Source organism: Salmo salar, chromosome 12, assembly GCF_965601325.2.
Source record: "Salmo salar chromosome 12, fSalSal1, whole genome shotgun sequence".
NCBI lineage: Eukaryota > Metazoa > Chordata > Actinopteri > Salmoniformes > Salmonidae > Salmo > Salmo salar.
The window spans coordinates 97,748,772-97,768,900 of NC_138302.1; the positions used below are offsets into that span (position 1 = coordinate 97,748,772).

At 41.6% G+C, this 20,129-nt stretch overlaps 2 protein-coding genes across 2 annotated transcripts in view; both read left to right on the top strand.

Annotated features, from left to right (window-relative positions):
• Window positions 1-507, top strand: part of LOC106566157 (retinol dehydrogenase 7-like) — a 5,117-nt gene extending 4,610 nt beyond the window's left edge. Inside the window, exon 5 of the mRNA XM_082959577.1 lies at window positions 1-507. This exon is cut by the window's left edge and continues 295 nt beyond it. The gene's annotated coding sequence lies outside the window, so the exon portion shown is untranslated.
• Window positions 508-2,367: 1,860 nt separating this feature from the next.
• Window positions 2,368-20,129, top strand: part of LOC106566158 (glutaminase liver isoform, mitochondrial) — a 47,789-nt gene continuing 30,027 nt past the window's right edge. The window contains exons 1-7 of the mRNA XM_045691954.2: window positions 2,368-2,798; window positions 2,988-3,087; window positions 5,009-5,130; window positions 10,510-10,639; window positions 18,851-18,930; window positions 19,248-19,411; window positions 19,635-19,693. Coding sequence (XP_045547910.1) covers window positions 2,578-2,798; window positions 2,988-3,087; window positions 5,009-5,130; window positions 10,510-10,639; window positions 18,851-18,930; window positions 19,248-19,411; window positions 19,635-19,693 — 876 coding nt within the window. The 5' untranslated portion in view covers window positions 2,368-2,577. The remainder of the gene's footprint in view (window positions 2,799-2,987; window positions 3,088-5,008; window positions 5,131-10,509; window positions 10,640-18,850; window positions 18,931-19,247; window positions 19,412-19,634; window positions 19,694-20,129) is intronic.

Sequence of the window (20,129 nt, forward strand, 5' to 3'; positions counted from 1 at the left end):
CAAAATAATATATTGTTTTGAGTTCAAATGTACAGAATGTAGAGCAGCCTACACATCATAACTCTATTTAGAAAAGTTAATTCAATGCATTTCTTTATACTGTCTGTGTTTTAAAGTTAGATGATGTCCTATATGTTTTGAGAGAGGACATGGAATATTTGAATCATTTTGCTGTTTGCCAACCTACTGTGCCTTTTCGTCACCATTATTTATGCTGCTTCATTTTGAGCAATATTCTTAACTTTTTTGGCAAAATCTTTATTAAACGTACCTAAACGTACAAGCAGTTTTTTTTATTTATTAAACTGCATTGTTGGTTAAGGGCTCGTCAGTAAGCATTTCACTGAAAGGTCTACTACACCTGTTGTATTCAGCGTATGTGACTAATAAAATTTGATTTGATTTGAATAACCCTCATATTCAATAATGCTGTTCTTATTGAAATAACTGATGTCCATTATATGAACACAAATAATAAAATGCGACCAATTAATGATTTTGAAAGCATTTTTGTTATATTCATCATTTAATAATTGCACAGAACATGTCTCTGTCTGCTCCTCACCAGCCTGTCATGACTTCTCCCTACGTACCTCACTTGAGTTGCTCGAAGTGTTTCAAAAATATAGCCTACAGGTTGCAGCCAGCCCATGAGTCTACAGGTTGCAGCCAGCCCATGAGTCTACAGGTTGCAGCCAGCCCATGAGTCTACAGGTTGCAGCCAGCCCTTGAGTCTACAGGTTGCAGCCAGCCCTTGAGTCGTCTACAGGTTGCAGCCAACCCTTGAGTCTACAGGTTGCAGCCAGCCCTTGAGTCTACAGGTTGCAGCCAGCCCGTGAGTCGTTTACAGGTTGCAGCCAGCCCTTGAGTCTACAGGTTGCAGCCAGCCCGTGAGTCGTTTACAGGTTGCAGCCAGCCCTTGAGTCTACAGGTTGCAGCCAGCCCTTGAGTCTACAGGTTTCAGCCAGCCCTTGAGTCTACAGGTTGCAGCCAGCCCATGAGTCTACAGGTTGCAGCCAGCCCTTGAGTCTACAGGTTGCAGCCAGCCCATGAGTCTACAGGTTGCAGCCAGCCCTTGAGTCGTCTACAGGTTGCAGCCAGCCCATGAGTCGTCTACAGGTTGCAGCCAGCCCATGAGTCTACAGGTTGCAGCCAGCCCATGAGTCTACAGGTTGCAGCCAGCCCATGAGTCTACAGGTTGCAGCCAGCCCATGAGTCGTCTACAGGTTGCAGCCAGCCCTTGAGTCTACAGGTTGCAGCCAGCCCATGAGTCTACAGGTTGCAGCCAGCCCATGAGTCGTCTACAGGTTGTAGCCAGCCCTTGAGTCTACAGGTTGCAGCCAGCCCATGAGTCTACAGGTTGCAGCCAGCCCATGAGTCTACAGGTTGTAGCCAGCCCTTGAGTCTACAGGTTGCAGCCAGCCCATGAGTCTACAGGTTGCAGCCAGCCCTTGAGTCTACAGGTTGCAGCCAGCCCTTGAGTCTACAGGTTGCAGCCAGCCCATGAGTCTACAGGTTGCAGCCAGCCCATGAGTCTACAGGTTGCAGCCAGCCCTTGAGTCTACAGGTTGCAGCCAGCCCATGAGTCGTCTACAGGTTGCAGCCAGCCCCTTGAGTCTACAGGTTGCAGCCAGCCCATGAGTCTACAGGTTGCAGCCAGCCATTGAGTCTACAGGTTGCAGCCAGCCCATGAGTCTACAGGTTGCAGCCAGCCCTTGAGTCGTCTACAGGTTGCAGCCAGCCCTTGAGTCTACAGGTTGCAGCCAGCCCATGAGTCGTCTACAGGTTGCAGCCAGCCCTTGAGTCTACAGGTTGCAGCCAGCCCTTGAGTCTACAGGTTGCAGCCAGCCCTTGAGTCTACCGGTTGCAGCCAGCCCTTGAGTCTACAGGTTGCAGCCAGCCCTTGAGTCTACAGGTTGCAGCCAGCCCATGAGTCTACAGGTTGCAGCCAGCCCATGAGTCTACAGGTTGCAGCCAGCCCTTGAGTCTACAGGTTGCAGCCAGCCCTTGAGTCTACAGGTTGCAGCCAGCCCATGAGTCTACAGGTTGCAGCCAGCCCTTGAGTCGTCTACAGGTTGCAGCCAGCCCATGAGTCGTCTACAGGTTGCAGCCAGCCCTTGAGTCTACAGGTTGCAGCCAGCCCTTGAGTCTACAGGTTGCAGCCAGCCCTTGAGTCTACCGGTTGCAGCCAGCGCATGAGTCGTCTACAGGTTGCAGCCAGCCCCTTGAGTATTTGAATACATTGTATCTTTGGCGCCAGACCTTGTGTTAATCATCTCCTAGAATGTGCTTGATTGTAATTTCCCATTGGTCACTGTGCTGACCAATGCCGACCTGACAATACTCAGACGTCGTCACCAGAGCTGGCTGCTTTCTGCTCTCACCATGACGAGTTTAGAACGTGACAGCAGGATTGTATCTGTCGCTGCTGTTGCCTACAGTGCACCTGTTGTGGATTGGCCAAAGCGGAACTATCGGACTGCGAAGAAATAGTGGAAAGTAACGAAAATAACGAAAAGGTATCCGAAGGCAGTTATTCTCCTAGTTTGCTCTTATTTGTCTATAAAGTTGTAAAACATGCACTGTTTGAAAATATTACGGGTGACCAACGCAGCGGCTGTGAAAACGTTTGTGACAGACGCCACTAGAAAAGTGATCAAACAGGGTTGTTATAACAGTTTATTACCGGGTTGTCATCTTACCGTTAAAGTTCAACCGACACAATGTTTCAACACAAGTTCAGCAGATCAGCACCGCATTGGAACAACCTCAAATATGGATCCTGTGCTTCCCAAACTGTGAGTTTGTGTTTCTCTATTAGTGTGTGTGTGTGTGTGTGTGTGTGTGTGTGTGACATTACATGCAATTATATCTTTAAAACAACGCTTCTCTCCATTTTCATCAATCATCCATTAGTCTATAAATCTGATTTTAATACCATTAGCATGTGTCTGTGTTGTGTAAACTGTCCTCTTATGTTTCTGTAGGAGCAGTGATGGAAAGGGTCTGTTCTCAGGAGTTGAAGATATGCTCTTCTACACCATCACAGATGGTCAGGAACAAGTCCCTGTCTCACACTTTATCTCTGTGAGTACTCGCATCAGTTAACCATGTACAAGAATGGAGATTCAATTATAAACTAAATAGATTACTCTGTAGCCTAATATATCATTTCTCACACAACCCTCCTTGACAACAAACTCTCTCTCCGTTTTAGCACAAATACATTTCAAGACAGGCCAATTAGTTGAGTCATTTTACTTTTTACAATTAATAATCTGTATGTTATTGCATTTTCAAAAATACTGTTAGTAACTCAAACAAAGGATACATTCAACTATTGCAGTTCATTTTCACTTTATTGCAAGAAACAGTGGGCAACAACAGGGTGAATACACAGAGAGGTGTATCATGGAACAGTATTCAATTATGTTATTGTAATGAAATAGTCTCCATACCTCCAGGCCTGATGGAGCACTGGAAGGAATGTGTCTGGTGAAGATCACAACACAACAGTCAAAAGAGTACCCTATATAGTTACTACAGAGACTATATTACCCTGTATAGTTACTACAGACACTATATTACCCTGTATAGTTACTACAGAGACTATATTACCCTGTATAGTTACTACAGAGACTATATTACCCTGTATAGTTACTACAGAGACTAGATTACCCTGTATAGTTACTACAGAGACTATATTACCCTGTATAGTTACTACAGAGACTATATTACCCTGTATAGTTACTACAGAGACTATATTACCCTATATAGTTACTACAGAGACTATGTTACCCTGTATAGTTACTACAGACACTATATTACCCTGTATAGTTACTACAGAGACTATATTACCCTGTATAGTTACTACAGAGACTATATTACCCTGTATAGTTACTACAGAGACTAGATTACCCTGTATAGTTACTACAGAGACTATATTACCCTGTATAGTTACTACAGAGACTATATTACCCTGTATAGTTACTACAGAGACTATATTACCCTGTATAGTTACTACAGAGACTGGATTACCCTGTATAGTTACTACAGAGACTATATTACCCTGTATACTTACTACAGAGACTATATTACCCTGTATAGTTACTACAGAGACTATATTACCCTGTATAGTTACTACAGAGACTATATTACCCTGTATAGTTACTACAGACACTATATTACCCTGTATAGTTACTACAGAGACTATATTACCCTGTATAGTTACTACAGAGACTGGATTACCCTGTATAGTTACTACAGAGACTGGATTACCCTGTATAGTTACTACAGAGACTGGATTACCCTGTATAGTTACTACAGACACTATATTACCCTGTATAGTTACTACAGAGACTATATTACCCTGTATAGTTACTACAGAGACTGGATTACCCTGTATAGTTACTACAGAGACTGGATTACCCTGTATAGTTACTACAGAGACTATATTACCCTGCATAGTTAGTACTGAGATTTGGTTGTATTATCATGCAACAATAACATGGATGTTTTTATCTTCCAACGTAATGAAATCGCCACAAATGAACTGTAACTTGTTAAATGAAAGATTCAGTTGTAATAGATAGTGAAGGCTCTGATTTTTCATATTGCACCAACAGTACTGTACTGTTTGAATGAAAACGCTCGCAAAACAAGTGACTGAAAGCGTACCCAAACGTGCTTAACCAAGCTTAAATAAAAAATGGAATCAGGTGCTACTCTTGGAACAAGGCTCATCTCTGTCAGTGGATTACAAGATGAGTTAAAGTTAGTTCCTGTGACATTAGTTCACATCCAAGTGCCTCTCATAACAGTATTAATAACTTGGTGAGGCTGTTTTATTTCCAGTACATTTTTTGTTTTGCTGATGCCATAATTTCCCATAATGCCTTTCTCCCTAACCGAACCCTATCTATGTTATTTACCATTGGATAGATTTTACTGTAAAGTGTCTTGCGATTTTTAAATGCGCTTTAAATAACGTTTGATTTGATTTGATCAGGCCCTGAAGAAAACTGGTCTTAATGCATCAGACCCCCGACTGAAGGACTGTATGGACAAGCTGCAACGCTCCGTAACGGAATCCTTTCATGACGTCATGATGGACCGGGAACTCTTCCACAAGTGAGTCGTCTATCTTGCCGGCTAGTTGGATCTAGCCACTCCCAAATCTCTCCATACCCCTACCCCTTAACCCAAGGTATATTGCATAGCATTGTTGAAGCTTCCATATTGCTTACATCTACAGGTCTGCTAAATCAAAAGGTTAGGGCCAAAGGGGAGGGGTAGGGAGCGATTTGGGACCTGCTTCTAGAGCTACCCCTCGCCATCTCTCTCTTCCTCTCTCCACGTCTCGCAACCTCTCTCTACCCCTTTCTACTAAGGCTGGGAATTGCCAGGGACCTCACGATAAGATATTATCATGATACTTAAAGGTATATCTTTGGGATTTAGGCTTTTACATTTTTTTAAATTTTTTATTTAACCTTTGTTAGTTAAATAATGCGGCCCTTTATCTGCTTCGCCAGAGTCTGATGATCTCATGGATACCATTTTTACAATTTTTATGTCTCTGCGTGCAGTTTGAAGGAAGTTGCTAACTAGCGCTAGCGCAATTGCTAACTAGAGTTAGCATAATGACTGTAAGTCTATGGTATCTGCTATGCTAGCAAATACCCATAGACTTCCAGTCATTGCGCTAACACTGGTTAGCATTGACTCGCAAAACTACATCTAACTTCCTTCATACTTGACACAGAGACATAAAAATGATATCCATGAGTTCATCTGACTGAGGGAGTAGATAAAAGTCCTCATTGCCAAAATCCTGAAGTATGCCATAAATTCTTGCGATTCGAAATCAAAATGTATTTGTCTCTTGTACCAAATACAACAGGTGTAGACTTTACTGTGATATGCTTACTTGCAAGCCCTTTCCCAACAATGCAGAGTTAAAAAGTAAGTAAATTAGCAAACAAAATTAGAAAATACAAAAAAAGATACTGTAATTTTATTGCAATTTGATGTTCCAAACATATTGCTCACTGTTCTTGGTACATTCGTAAAGTATTCAGACCCCTTGACTTTTTCCACATCTTGTTACGTTACAGCCTTATTCTAAAATGGATTAAATAAAAACATGCCCTCTTCAACCTACACACAATACCCCATAATGACAAAGTGAAAACAGGTTTTTTGAATTTATTGCAAATGTAAAAACAGAAATACCTTATTTGCATAAATATTCACACCCTTTGCTAAGAGACTCGAAATTGAGCTCAGGTGCATCCTGTTTCCATTGATCATACTTGAAGTGTTTCTACAACTTGATTGAAGTCCACCTGTGGTAAATTCAATTGATTGGACATGATTTGGAAAGGCACACACCTGTCTATATAAGGTCCCACAGTTGACAGTGCATGTCAGAGCAAAAACCAAGCCATGAGATCGAAGGAATTGTCCGTATAGCGCCGAGACAGGATTGTGTCGAGGCACAGATCTGGGAAAGGGTAGCCCAAAATGTATGCAGCATTGAAGGTCCCCAAGAACACAGTGGCCTCCATCATTCTTAAATGGAAGATGTTTGGAAACACCAAGACTCTTCCTAGAGCTGGCCGCCCGGCCAAACTGAGCAATCGGGGAGAAGGGCCTTGGTCATAGAGGTGACCCAGAACCCGATGGTCACTCTGACAGAGCTCTAGAGTTCCTCTGTGGAGATGGGAGAACCGTCCAGAAGGACAACCATTTCTGCAGCACTTCACCAATCAGGCATTTATGGTAGACTAGTGGCCAGATGGAAGCCACTCCTCAGTAAAAGGCACATGACAGCCCGCTTGGAGTTTGACAAAAGGCACCTAAAGGACTCAGAACATGAGAAACAAGATTCTCCAAGATTGAACTATTTGGCCTGAATGTCAAGCAGGAGGAAACCTATCACCATCCCTACGGTGAAGCATGGTGGGGGAAACCTATCACCATCCCTACGGTGAAGCATGGTGGTGGTAGCATCCTGTTGTGGGGATGTTTTTCAGCGGCAGGGACTGGGAGACTAGTCAGGATCGAGGGAAAGATGAATGGAGCAAAGTACAGACAGATCCTTGATGAAAACTTTCTCCAGAACGCACAGCCAAAACAACGTAGGAGTGGCCTCGGGACAAGTCTCTGAATGTCCTTGAGTGGCCCAGCCAGAGCCCGGACTTGAACCCGATCTAACATCTCTGGAGAGACCTGAAAATAGCTGTGCGACGATGCTCCCCATCCAACCTAACAGAACTTGAGATGATCTGCAGAGAAGAATGGGAGAAACTCCCCAAATACAGGTGTGCCAAGCTTCTAGCGTCACACCGAATAAGACTTAAGGCTGTAATAGCTGCCAAAGGTGCTTCAACAAAGTACTGAGTAAAGGGTCTGAATACTTATGTAAATGTGATATTTCAGGGTTTTTTGTGTTTATAAATTTGCAACAAAAAAAGATATATTTTTGCTTTGTAATTATGGGGGAGTGTGTAGATTGATGAGGAAAAAAACGATTTAATCAATTTTAGTTTAAGGCTGTAAAGTAACAAAATGTGGGAAAAGTGAAGGGGTCTGAATACTTTCTGAATGCACTGTATGTCTGCTGCAGAGAAAAAAGACAGGATGAGAACATTTGTTTTGATCAGTCATGGAAATAAAGGTGCTGAAAACATGTTGGCTATTTAAAAAGAAGATGGAGGACAAACTATAGGATGATTTTAAATTTTGCGATACTTAATGTCAAAGTATCGATATATCGTTCAAAATAATATTGCGATATGTAACTGTATACATTTTTCCCCCCATCACTACCCCTCTCTACTTCCCTCCACCTCTTACATTTTAGTCATTTAGCAGACGCTCTTATCCAGAGCGACTTACAGTAGTGAATGCATACATTTCATACATTATTTTTTTTTTTTGGCGTACTGGTCCCCTGTGGGAATCGAACCGACAACCCTGCCGTTGCAAACACCATGCTCTACCAACTGAGCCACACTGGACTGTATACCCCTCTTCACCTCCCTCCACCGCTCTCTAGCCCTCTCCACCTCCCGCCAGTCCTCTCCACCTCTCTCTACCCCTCTCTACCCCTCTATACCCCTCTCTACCCCTCTGTACCTCTCTCCACCTCTTTCAACCTCTCTCCAACTCTCTCTACCCCTCTCCACCTCTCTCTACCCCTCTCCATCTCTCTCTCCACCTCTCTCTACCCCTCTCTAGCTACCTCCACCTCTCTCTACCCCTCTCTACCTCTCTCTACATCGCTCTACCGCTCTCTACCTCTCTCTACCCCTCTCCACGTCTCTCTAGCTCTCTCCCTCTCTCAACCTCTCCACTTTTCTCTACCCCTCTCCACCTCTTGCTAGCTCTCTCCACCTCTCTCTACCCCTCTCTAGCTACCTCCACCTCTCTCTACCCCTCTCTACCTCTCTCTACATCGCTCTACCGCTCTCTACCTCTCTCTACCCCTCTCCACGTCTCTCTAGCTCTCTCCCTCTCTCAACCTCTCCACTTTTCTCTACCCCTCTCCACCTCTTGCTAGCTCTCTCCACCTCTCTCTACCCCTCTCTAGCTCTCTCCACCCCTCTCTACCCCTCTCTACCCCTCTCTGCCTGCCTTTCTCCACCTCTCTCTACCCCTCTCTGCCTGCCTTTCTCCACCTCTCTCTACCCCTCTCTGCCTCTCTAACACACTGTCATCACATTTCCGTCTCCTCTTACTGCAAAGTACCATGGTAGAGACAGGCTATAAATACCCTGACCCCTTCAGCATTCCACATGATTAATCCAGGGTTTGTTTAGGCCTACATTATACTGTATTTCTTTCTGTCTCTCTGTCACACACACACACACACACACACACACACACACACACACACACACACACACACACACACACACACACACACACACAGACAGACAGACACACAGCCAGCCAGCCAGCTCCTCTCTCTCTGTCATTTAATCCTCAATACAAAGTCATGTTTAAGAGTCGGTGCACTCGCCTACGTATTATCTGCATGTGTTTGTGTGAGGGCAGTGGGTGGGTTGTGGGCTACAGGGCAGGGAACGACTCGGATTGATAGATGCCAGCTGGCTTGGACCTTGGGGGCACGTATACACACATGCATGCACACACATACACACAGTCAAAATGAGAGACGTTTAGTCTTTATCATGCCACACCGTGACTCTGATTTATAACTATGGAGTCAGGAGTTAGTGTATGTTTACTTATTATCTTACTTATTTGATTATAATTACATTTGTGTACTGTCGCTTTAAGAAACTGCTATCAGTTGTTTGAAAAGATATGTTCACTTTCCCGATGATTCCTTTGAGGCAGTACTGACTGACACTTCCTGAGGTGCAGTTGATGGACTGTTATCTGTTGAATGATCGTTATTCCACTTCTTCTCCGTTGTTGTTTCTGTTTCCTAATCTTGGTGCTGATAAGTGGTTTGAATTGCTGTGGAAAATAGGGTTCAGCTGAGCTATGTGAGAATGTGAACGTTATTCTCTGTGACACACGCAGCTAATTATACTCCCTGATCAATGCCTTATTATTTCATACCCCAACCCACCTCTCTGCTCACAACAAAGACATATGATAGGCCTTTTAACTTTTCACAACCTTTATTTATGAGTAACCTACTGTGTAGAATACTCAGCTAGCATATTTGGTTCACTGGAAGTTGAGGGAAAGTATGTTTTTGGTATCCTATTGGTTCTGGGAACGAAAACATACGTTTCCGGTAAAACTGAACGTTTTGTAAACGTTCTGAGAATGGAAGTGAACATTTTGTCTGGTCTGGGAATGTACATTTTTAGGTTACCAGGGAAGTTCTGAGAACGTTTTACTATGCTTCCCTCAAAAGAGTTTTGTTGACGCTGAGAACAGAATGCATGTTCTTAAATAACATTCTTAGAACGTTCTTTGAACATTTCCTTGTTTCATTGTTTCCTTGTGGTTTTTATGGAAAGTTTTCTTAATGTTATGAGAACATTAATGTACTAGAACCAAGAAGAAACCTGTAGGAAACGTTATTTTGAAGTACTGAAATTCCCACCTAAGAAACATATGTTTCTCATAACGTTATGTACTAGCTGTGTATCCTGCACATTTTCCAGAATGTTGTGGGGAAGTTGTATGCAAAATAACCATAGGACAACCACACTCTCACCAAGCTACAATAAACATATGGTTCTCAGAACGTTATGTGCTAGCTGGGTGTAGACCCTTTAAAATGTACACTATGAGAAGCACTGGTTTCTGTACTGACAATAATTTACTCTGAATGAGAATCCTTTCATAGTTATTAACTCTAATTCATTGCCATAGATGAAACACTCTCCTTAATTTTGAAAAGACACTTGAGTCTAACAGTGTAATTCAGAATTAATGTTCTAGGGCTCTGGTTCACTGACAAAGGGTATTCATTTCCTTATTTCAGTTCTAATAAAACATTGTTGTACCGATCCTCAGGTGTGTTGGTGGGAACATAGTGCTTCTGATCCAGGCCTTCAGAAAGAAGTTCATCATCCCTGAGTTTGATTCCTTTGTAAAAAAGATAGATCAAATCTACGACACCGTCCAGAAAAACCATGACGGACATGTAAGTATATTTGTTTACCGTGTACAGTAGTTTAACGTGTACAGTAGTATCTGTTTAATGTGTACAGTAGTATCTGTTTAACGTGTACAGTAGTATCTGTTTAATGTGTACAGTAGTATCTGTTTAACGTGTACAGTAGTATCTGTTTAACATATACAGTAGTATCTGTTTAATGTGTACAGTAGTATCTGTTTAACGTGTACAGTAGTATCTGTTTAACATATACAGTAGTATCTGTTTAACATGTACAGTAGTATCTGTTTAATGTGTACAGTAGTATCTGTTTAACATATACAGTAGTATCTGTTTAACATATACAGTAGTATCTGTTTAATGTGTACAGTAGTATCTGTTTAATGTGTACAGTAGTATCTGTTTAACATGTACAGTAGTATCTGTTTAACATATACAGTAGTATCTGTTTAACATATACAGTAGTATCTGTTTAACATATACAGTAGTATCTGTTTAACATATGCAGTAGTATCTGTTTAATCATATACAGTAGTACCTGTTTAATGTGTACAGTAGTATCTGTTTAACATATACAGTAGTATCTGTTTAACGTGTGCAGTAGTATCTGTTTAACATATGCAGTAGTATCTGTTTAACATATACAGTAGTATCTGTTTAACATATACAGTAGTATCTGTTTAACATATACAGTAGTATCTGTTTAACGTGTACAGTAGTATCTGTTTAACATATACAGTAGTATCTGTTTAACATATACAGTAGTATCTGTTTAACATGTACAGTAGTACCTGTTTAATGTGTACAGTAGTATCTGTTTAACATATACAGTAGTATCTGTTTAACATATACAGTAGTATCTGTTTAACATATACAGTAGTATCTGTTTAACATGTACAGTAGTATCTGTTTAACATATACAGTAGTATCTGTTTAACATATACAGTACTATCTGTTTAACGTGTACAGTAGTATCTGTTTAACATATACAGTAGTATCTGTTTAATGTGTACAGTAGTATCTGTTTAATGTGTACAGTAGTATCTGTTTAACATGTACAGTAGTATCTGTTTAACATATACAGTAGTATCTGTTTAACATATACAGTAGTATCTGTTTAACATATACAGTAGTATCTGTTTAACATATGCAGTAGTATCTGTTTAATCATATACAGTAGTACCTGTTTAATGTGTACAGTAGTATCTGTTTAACATATACAGTAGTATCTGTTTAACGTGTGCAGTAGTATCTGTTTAACATATGCAGTAGTATCTGTTTAACATATACAGTAGTATCTGTTTAACATATACAGTAGTATCTGTTTAACATATACAGTAGTATCTGTTTAACGTGTACAGTAGTATCTGTTTAACATATACAGTAGTATCTGTTTAACATGTACAGTAGTACCTGTTTAATGTGTACAGTAGTATCTGTTTAACATATACAGTAGTATCTGTTTAACATATACAGTAGTATCTGTTTAACATATACAGTAGTATCTGTTTAACATGTACAGTAGTATCTGTTTAACATATACAGTAGTATCTGTTTAACATATACAGTACTATCTGTTTAACGTGTACAGTACTATCTGTTTAACGTATACAGTAGTATCTGTTTAACATATACAGTAGTATCTGTTTAACATATACAGTAGTATCTGTTTAACATATACAGTAGTATTTGTTTAATGTGTACAGTAGTATCTGTTTAACATATACAGTACTATCTGTTTAACGTGTACAGTACTATCTGTTTAACATATACAGTAGTATCTGTTTAACATATACAGTAGTATCTGTTTAATGTGTACAGTAGTATCTGTTTAATGTGTACAGTAGTATCTGTTTAACATGTACAGTAGTATCTGTTTAACATATACAGTAGTATCTGTTTAACATATACAGTAGTATCTGTTTAACATATACAGTAGTATCTGTTTAACATATGCAGTAGTATCTGTTTAATCATATACAGTAGTACCTGTTTAATGTGTACAGTAGTATCTGTTTAACATATACAGTAGTATCTGTTTAACGTGTGCAGTAGTATCTGTTTAACATATGCAGTAGTATCTGTTTAACATATACAGTAGTATCTGTTTAACATATACAGTAGTATCTGTTTAACATATACAGTAGTATCTGTTTAACGTGTACAGTAGTATCTGTTTAACATATACAGTAGTATCTGTTTAACATATACAGTAGTATCTGTTTAACATGTACAGTAGTACCTGTTTAATGTGTACAGTAGTATCTGTTTAACATATACAGTAGTATCTGTTTAACATATACAGTAGTATCTGTTTAACATATACAGTAGTATCTGTTTAACATATACAGTAGTATCTGTTTAACGTGTACAGTAGTATCTGTTTAACATATACAGTAGTATCTGTTTAACATATACAGTAGTATCTGTTTAACGTGTACAGTACTATCTGTTTAACTTATACAGTAGTATCTGTTTAACATATACAGTAGTATCTGTTTAACATATACAGTAGTATCTGTTTAACATATACAGTAGTATTTGTTTAATGTGTACAGTAGTATCTGTTTAACATATACAGTAGTAACTGTTTAACGTGTGCAGTAGTATCTGTTTAACATATACAGTAGTATCTGTTTAACATATACAGTAGTATTTGTTTAATGTGTACAGTAGTATCTGTTTAACATATACAGTAGTAACTGTTTAACGTGTGCAGTATTAGCTTCATGACCTGCTTCTGATTTAATGTGATTGCTGCAAGGATGGGTATGTCTCATGATTAACAGATCAGGGTGCGATTCTGGTCATGTACAGGAACTTATGTCCTTTTGTTCTCCCGATCTGGGATACCTCACCATCAAATGCCCGACTGCATTAGATCATTTTCTTAGGTTATTGTCACTGCCATATACAGTTGAAGTCGGAAGTTTAATACATCTTAGATGTATGTTTAAATATATTTAAACTCAGTTTTTCACAATTCATGACATTTAATCCTAGTAAAAATTCCCTGTCAGAAGTTTACATACACTCAATTTGTATTTGGTAGCATTGCCTTTAAATTGTTTAACTTGGGTCAAACGTTTCAGGTAGCCTTCCACAAGCTTCCCACAATAAGTTGGGTGAATTGTGGCCCATTCCTCCTGACAGAGCTGGTGTAACTGAGTCAGGTTTGTAGGCCTCCTTACTCACACAAGCTTTTTCAGTCCTGCCCACAAATGTTCTATAGGATTGAGGTCAGGGCTTTGTGATGGCCACTTCAATACCTTGACTTTGTAGTCCTTATGCCATTTTGCCACAACTTTGGAAGTATGCTTGTGGTCATTGTCCATTTGGAAAACCCATTTGCGGCCAAGCTTTAACTTCCTGACTGATGTCTTGAGATGTTGCTTCAATATATCCACATAATTTCCCTCCCTCATGATGCCATCTATTTGGTGAGGTGCACCAGTCCCTCCTGCAGCAATGCACCCCCACAACATGATGCTGCCACCCCCGTGCTTCACGGTTGGGATGGTGTTCTTTGGCTTGCAAGCCTCCTCCTTTTTCCTCCAAACATAACGATGCTCATTATGGCCAAACAGTTCTATTTTTCTTTCATCAGACCAGAGGACATTTCTCCAAAAAGTATGATCTTTGTCCCCATGTGCAGTTGCAAACCGTAGTCTGGCTTTTTTATGGCGTTTTTTGAGCAGTGGCTTCTTCCTTGCTGAGCGGCCTTTCAGGTTATGTCGATATAGGACTTGTTTTACTGTGGATATAGATACTTTTGTACCTGTTTCCTCCAGCATCTTCACAAGGTCCTTTGCTGTTGTTCTGGGATTGATTTGCACTTTTCGCACCAAAGTACGTTGATCTCTAGGAGACAGAACGCGTCTCCTTCATGAGCGGTATGACGGCTGCGTGGCCCCATGGTGTTTATACTTGCGTACTATTGTTTGTACAGATAAACGTGGTACCTTCAGGCGTTTGGAAATTGCTCCCAAGGATGAGCCAGACTTGTGGGGGTCTAAAATAATTTTTCGGAGGTCTTGGCTGATTTCTTTTGATTTTCCCATGATGTCAAGCAAAAAGGCACTGCGTTTGAAGGTAGCCCTTGAAATACATCCACAGGTACACCTCCAATTGACTCAAATGATGTCATTTAGCCTATGAGAAGCTTCTAAAGCCATGACATCATTTTCTGGTATTTTCCAAGCTGTTTAAAGGCACAGTCAACATAGTGTATGTAAACTTCTGACCCACTGGAATTGTGATACAGTGAATTATAAGTGAAATAATCTGTCTGTGAACCACTGCATCGTTGTAAAAATTACTTGTGTCATGCAAAAAGTAGATGTCCCAACCGACTTGCCAAAACTATAGTTTATTAGCAAGACAATTTGGGGAGTGGTTGAAAAACGAGTTGTAATAAGTTCAACTTAAGTGTATGTAAACTTCCGACTTCAACTGTTAATTTCCCCCCAAGCTGACACCACGACAACTCTCAATGAGCTACACTGGAAACCACATATCCTGAGGCCACACTTATTGTAACTAGGCATTTAATAAAGGAAATCTGAGGTAAACACTCCTGAAATTCAAACAACACATGTCCTGTGCTACACACGAGGAGATCACACTTGACCATTGTTACTCTCCCTTCTGGGATGGCTACAGTGCCCTCCCCCGCCCTACCTCTGGCAAATTAGATTACGCCTCCACCCTGCTCCTCCCCGCCTATAGGCAGAAGCTTAAACTAGAAGCACCTGTGGTAAGGACTGTTCAACGTTGGTCTGACCAATTGGAATCTATGCTTCAAGACTGTTTTGTTCACGCGGACTGGGAAATGTTCCTGGTCGCATCAGTATACACTGACTCAGTGACTGGGTTTATCAGGAAGTGGATAGAGGATGTTGTTCCTACTGTGATGATTATAACTTGTCCAAACCAGAAAACCGTGAATAGATGGCAGCATTCTAGCAAAACTGAAAGCGTGAACCACTGCATTTAACTACGGAAAGGTGACTGGGAACATGGACGTGTACAAACAGACCAGCTACGACCTCCGTAAGGCAATCAAAGAGACAAAACAACAGTACAGGGACAAAGTGGAGTTGCAATTCAACGGCTCAGACGCAAGACGCATGTGGCAGGGACTCCAGACAATCACGGATCATAAAGGGAAAGCCAGCCACATTGTGGACACTGACGCCTCACTGCCAGACAAGCTAAACACCCTTTTCACCTGCTTCGAGGAAAACAACACAGAGCCGCCGACGTGGGCCCCCGCCGCTCACGAGGACCATGTGCTCCCGATCTTCTTGGCCGACGTGATTTAGTCGTTCAAGCGTGTTAACCCTTGCAAGGCTGCTGGACTGGTTGGAGTGTTTACGGACATATTCAATCTCTCCCTATCCCAGTCTGTTGTCCCCACTTGCTTCAAGATGTCCATCATTGTTCTTGTACCCAAGAAGGCGAAGGCAACTGAACTAAATGGACAGGGTTAAAAGCTTTAAGTTCCTCGGCCTGCACAGCACTTAGGAACAGAAATGGTCCCTCTACACCGACAGCGTGGTGAAGACAGCGCAAGAGTGCCTCTTCAACCTCACGAGGCTGAATAAATTTGTCTTGGCCCCTAAGACACCATGAACTTCTATAGATGCACCGGGCTGCATCACCGCCCAATATAGCAACTGCACCGCCCTCAACCGCAGGGCTCTCCAGAGGGTGGTGCGGTCAGTCCAACGCATTACTGGGGGTGCACTGCCTGCCCTTCAGGACATCTACAACACCCATCATAGGAAGGCCAAGAAGATCATCAAAGACCTCAGCCACCCAAGCCACGGCCAGTTCACCCCACTACCATCTAGAAGGCGGAGACAGAGAGACTGAAAAACAGCTTCTATCTCCAGCAGAGTATGTGAGCAGAGTGGAGCCAAGAGTGAAATGCATTCCAGGTGACTACCTCATGAAGCTGGTTGAGAGAATGCCAAGAGTGTGCAAAGCTGTCATCAAGGCAAAGGGTGGCTACTTTGAAGAATCTTAAATCTAAAATATATTTAGATTTGTTTAACACTTTTTTGATTCCCTACATGATTCCATATGTGTTATTTCATAGTTTTGATGTCTTCACTATTATTCTACAATGTAGAAAATAGTACAAATAAAGAAAAACCCTTGAATGAGTAGGTGTGTCCAAACTTTTGACTGGTACTGTATAACCACTGCTGTATGCACCATTTCTATTCATTCGGAAAGTATTCAGACCCTTTGGCATTTTCCACATTTTTTTACGTTACAGCCTTATTCTAAAATGTATTAAATATTTTTTTCCACGTCATCAATCAACACACAATGCCCCATAATGACAAAGCAAAAACAGGTTTTAGATTTTTTTAAACATTTGTTAAAAATAAAATAAAAACTTAAATCACATTGACATAAGTATTCAGTACATAAGAATTCAGTACTTTGTTGAAGCACCTTTGGCAGTGATTACAGCCTCAAGTCATCTTGGCTATGACGCTATAAGCTTGGCACACCTGTATTTGGGGAGTTTCTCCCATTCCTCTCTGCAGATCCTCTCAAGCTCTGTCAGGTTGGATGGGGAGCGTTGCTGCACAGCTTTTTTCCAGGTCTCTACAGAGATGTTCGATCGGGTTCAAGTCCGGGCTCTGGCTGGGCCACTCAAGGACATTCACAGGCCTGTCCCAAAGCCACTCCTGCGTTGTCTAGGCTGTGTGCTTAGGGTCATTGTCCTGATGGAAGGTGAACCTTCACCCCAGTATGAGATCCTGAGTGCTCTGGAGCAGGTTTTCATCAAGGATCTCTCTGCACTTTGCTCCATTAATCTTTTTTATTTATGTATTTTTTTCTCCTTTATTTAACCAGGTAGGCCAGTTGAGAACAAGTTCTCATTTGCAACTGTGACCTGACCAAGATAAAGCATAGCAATTCGACACATACAACAACACAGAGTTACACATGGAATAAACAAACATACAGTCAATAATACAGTAGAACAAAAGAAAACAAAAAGTCTATATACAGTGAGTGCAAATGAGGTAAGGTAAGGCAATAAATAGGCCATGGTGGCGAAGTAATTATAGTATAGCAATTAAACACTGGAATGGTAGTTGTGCAGAAGATGAATGTGCAAGTAGAGTACTGGGGTGCAAAGGAGCAAGATAAATAAATAAATACAGTATGGGGATGAGGTAGGTAGATAGATGGGCTGTTTACAGATGGGCTATGTACAGGTGCAGTGATCTGTGAGCTGCTCTGATAGATAGCTGGTGCTTAAAGCTAGTGAGGGAGATATGAGTCTCCAGCTTCAGAGATTTTTGCAGTTTGTTCCAGTCATTGGCAGCAGAGAACTGGAAGGAAAGACGACCAAAGGAGGAATTGGCTTTGGGGGTGACCAGTGAGATATACCTGCTGGAGCGCGTGCTACGAGTGGGTTTTTGCCTATCTTTGTCTCTGTGCTGACTAGTCTCCCAGTCCCTACCGCTGAAAAACATCCCCACAGCATGATGCTGCCACCACCATGCTTCACCATAGGGATGGTGCCAGGTTTCCTCCAGACGTAACGCTTGGCATTCAGGCCAAATAGTTCAATCTTGGTTTCATCAGACCAGAGAATCTTGTTTCTCATGGTCTGAGAGTCTTTAGGTGCCTTTTGGCAAACTTCAAGCGGGCTGTTGTGTGCTTTTTACTGAAGAGTCGCTTCTGTCTGGCCACTCTACCATAAAGGCCTGATTGGTGGAGTGCTGCAGAGATGGTTGTCCTTCTGGAAGGTTCTCCCATCACATAGGAACTCTAGAGCTCTGTCTGAGTGACCATCGGGTTCTACAATCAAGTTGTAGAAACAACTCAAGGATGATCAATGGAAACTTTGAGTCTCATAGCAAAGGATCTGAATACTTATGTAAATAAGGTATTTCTGTTATTTATTTTTAATACATTTGCCATTATGGGGTATTGTGTTTAGATTGCTGAGGAAAATCAAATATTTCATCCATTTTAGAATAAGGATGTAACGTAACAAAATGTGGAAAAATTCAAGCGGTCTGATACTTTTCTGAAGGCACAGTTTTTATTCCAGACTCTGACATTGTTAATGCTGATCTTTCTTAATATTTTTTTTTTTGGGGGGGGGGGGGGGGGTAATTGCATTTCTAGATATTACTGCACTGTGTTAGAACTGGAAACATGCACCTGTTCTAATGGTCGGTCTGTACTTCCTGGATCCAGGTAGCAGTCTACATTCCCCACCTGGCCAAGTTCAGTCCTGACCTCTGGGGTGTGTCTCTCTGTACTGTGGATGGACAGAGGTAGGTACAACAGTCCTGACCTCTGGGGGTGTGTCTCTCTGTACTGTGGATGGACAGAGGATGTCTGGCAGATTAAAAGTTATTTAAAAACATAACTGAATGTGAAATAGTTACTTATGCTGACAACTAGGCCTTCTCTCCCTCTCTTCTTTCTTCCCTGGTTTTTCCTCTCTTCCTGGCCTCTCTCACTTCCTATCTCTTCCCCTGTTTTCCTCTCTCCTCCTGTCCTATCTTTTTTTCCCCCTGTCTTCTCCCTATCTTCTCCTTTCCCTTTCTTCCCCTGTGTTTCTCCGTTCTCCTCCCTCCTCCCCCTCCAGACACTCAGTAGGAGAAAGCAAGCAGCCCTTCTGTCTCCAGTCGTGTGTGAAGCCTCTGGAGTATGCTGTGGCTATTCACGAGGCTGGGACAGAGAAGGTACACCGCTATGTGGGGATGGAGCCCAGCGGACTCAAGTTCAACAAGCTCTACCTGGATGAGGAAGGTGGGTAAGGGAACCTTTGCAATATTGTAGGGGTTTTGTTAGTTTGGTGGAAGAATATGATATGATTTCAGTTTAAGTTAAGGCCACGTGAGTTCAAAGTGACAAGATAGTTTTTCTACCAAGTGGACATGATATCGTCTGTCTTAAGACTTATCGCTCAAAATTCTAATTCTATGAATGTACTGCGTTAACTCTGTATTAACCCTGATACTTGTGTACCTAGACAAACCCCACAACCCCATGGTGAATGCTGGAGCCATTGTCATCAGCTCTCTTATCAAGGTAAATAGGCAGACAGTCCACAGACCACACGTATACATGGTATGAGTATATCGTGCCTGACTGAATCTTCCACTGGAACGTCCCACCCGCAATGATGTGTCAATGATATACGTCACTGTCAGTGGTTTCTGAATCCACGGGGCTGAAACACATTGACGGTTCAGTGGTTTCTGAATCCACGGGGCTGAAACACATTGACGGTTCAGTGGTTTCTGAATCCACGGGGCTGAAACACATTGACGGTTCAGTGGTTTCTGAATCCACGGGGCTGAAACACATTGACGGTTCAGTGGTTTATGAATCCACGGGGCTGAAACACATTGACGGTTCAGTGGTTTATGAATCCACGGGGCTGAAACACATTGACGGTTCAGTGGTTTCTGAATCCATGGGGCTGAAACACATTGACGGTTCAGTGGTTTCTGAATCCATGGGG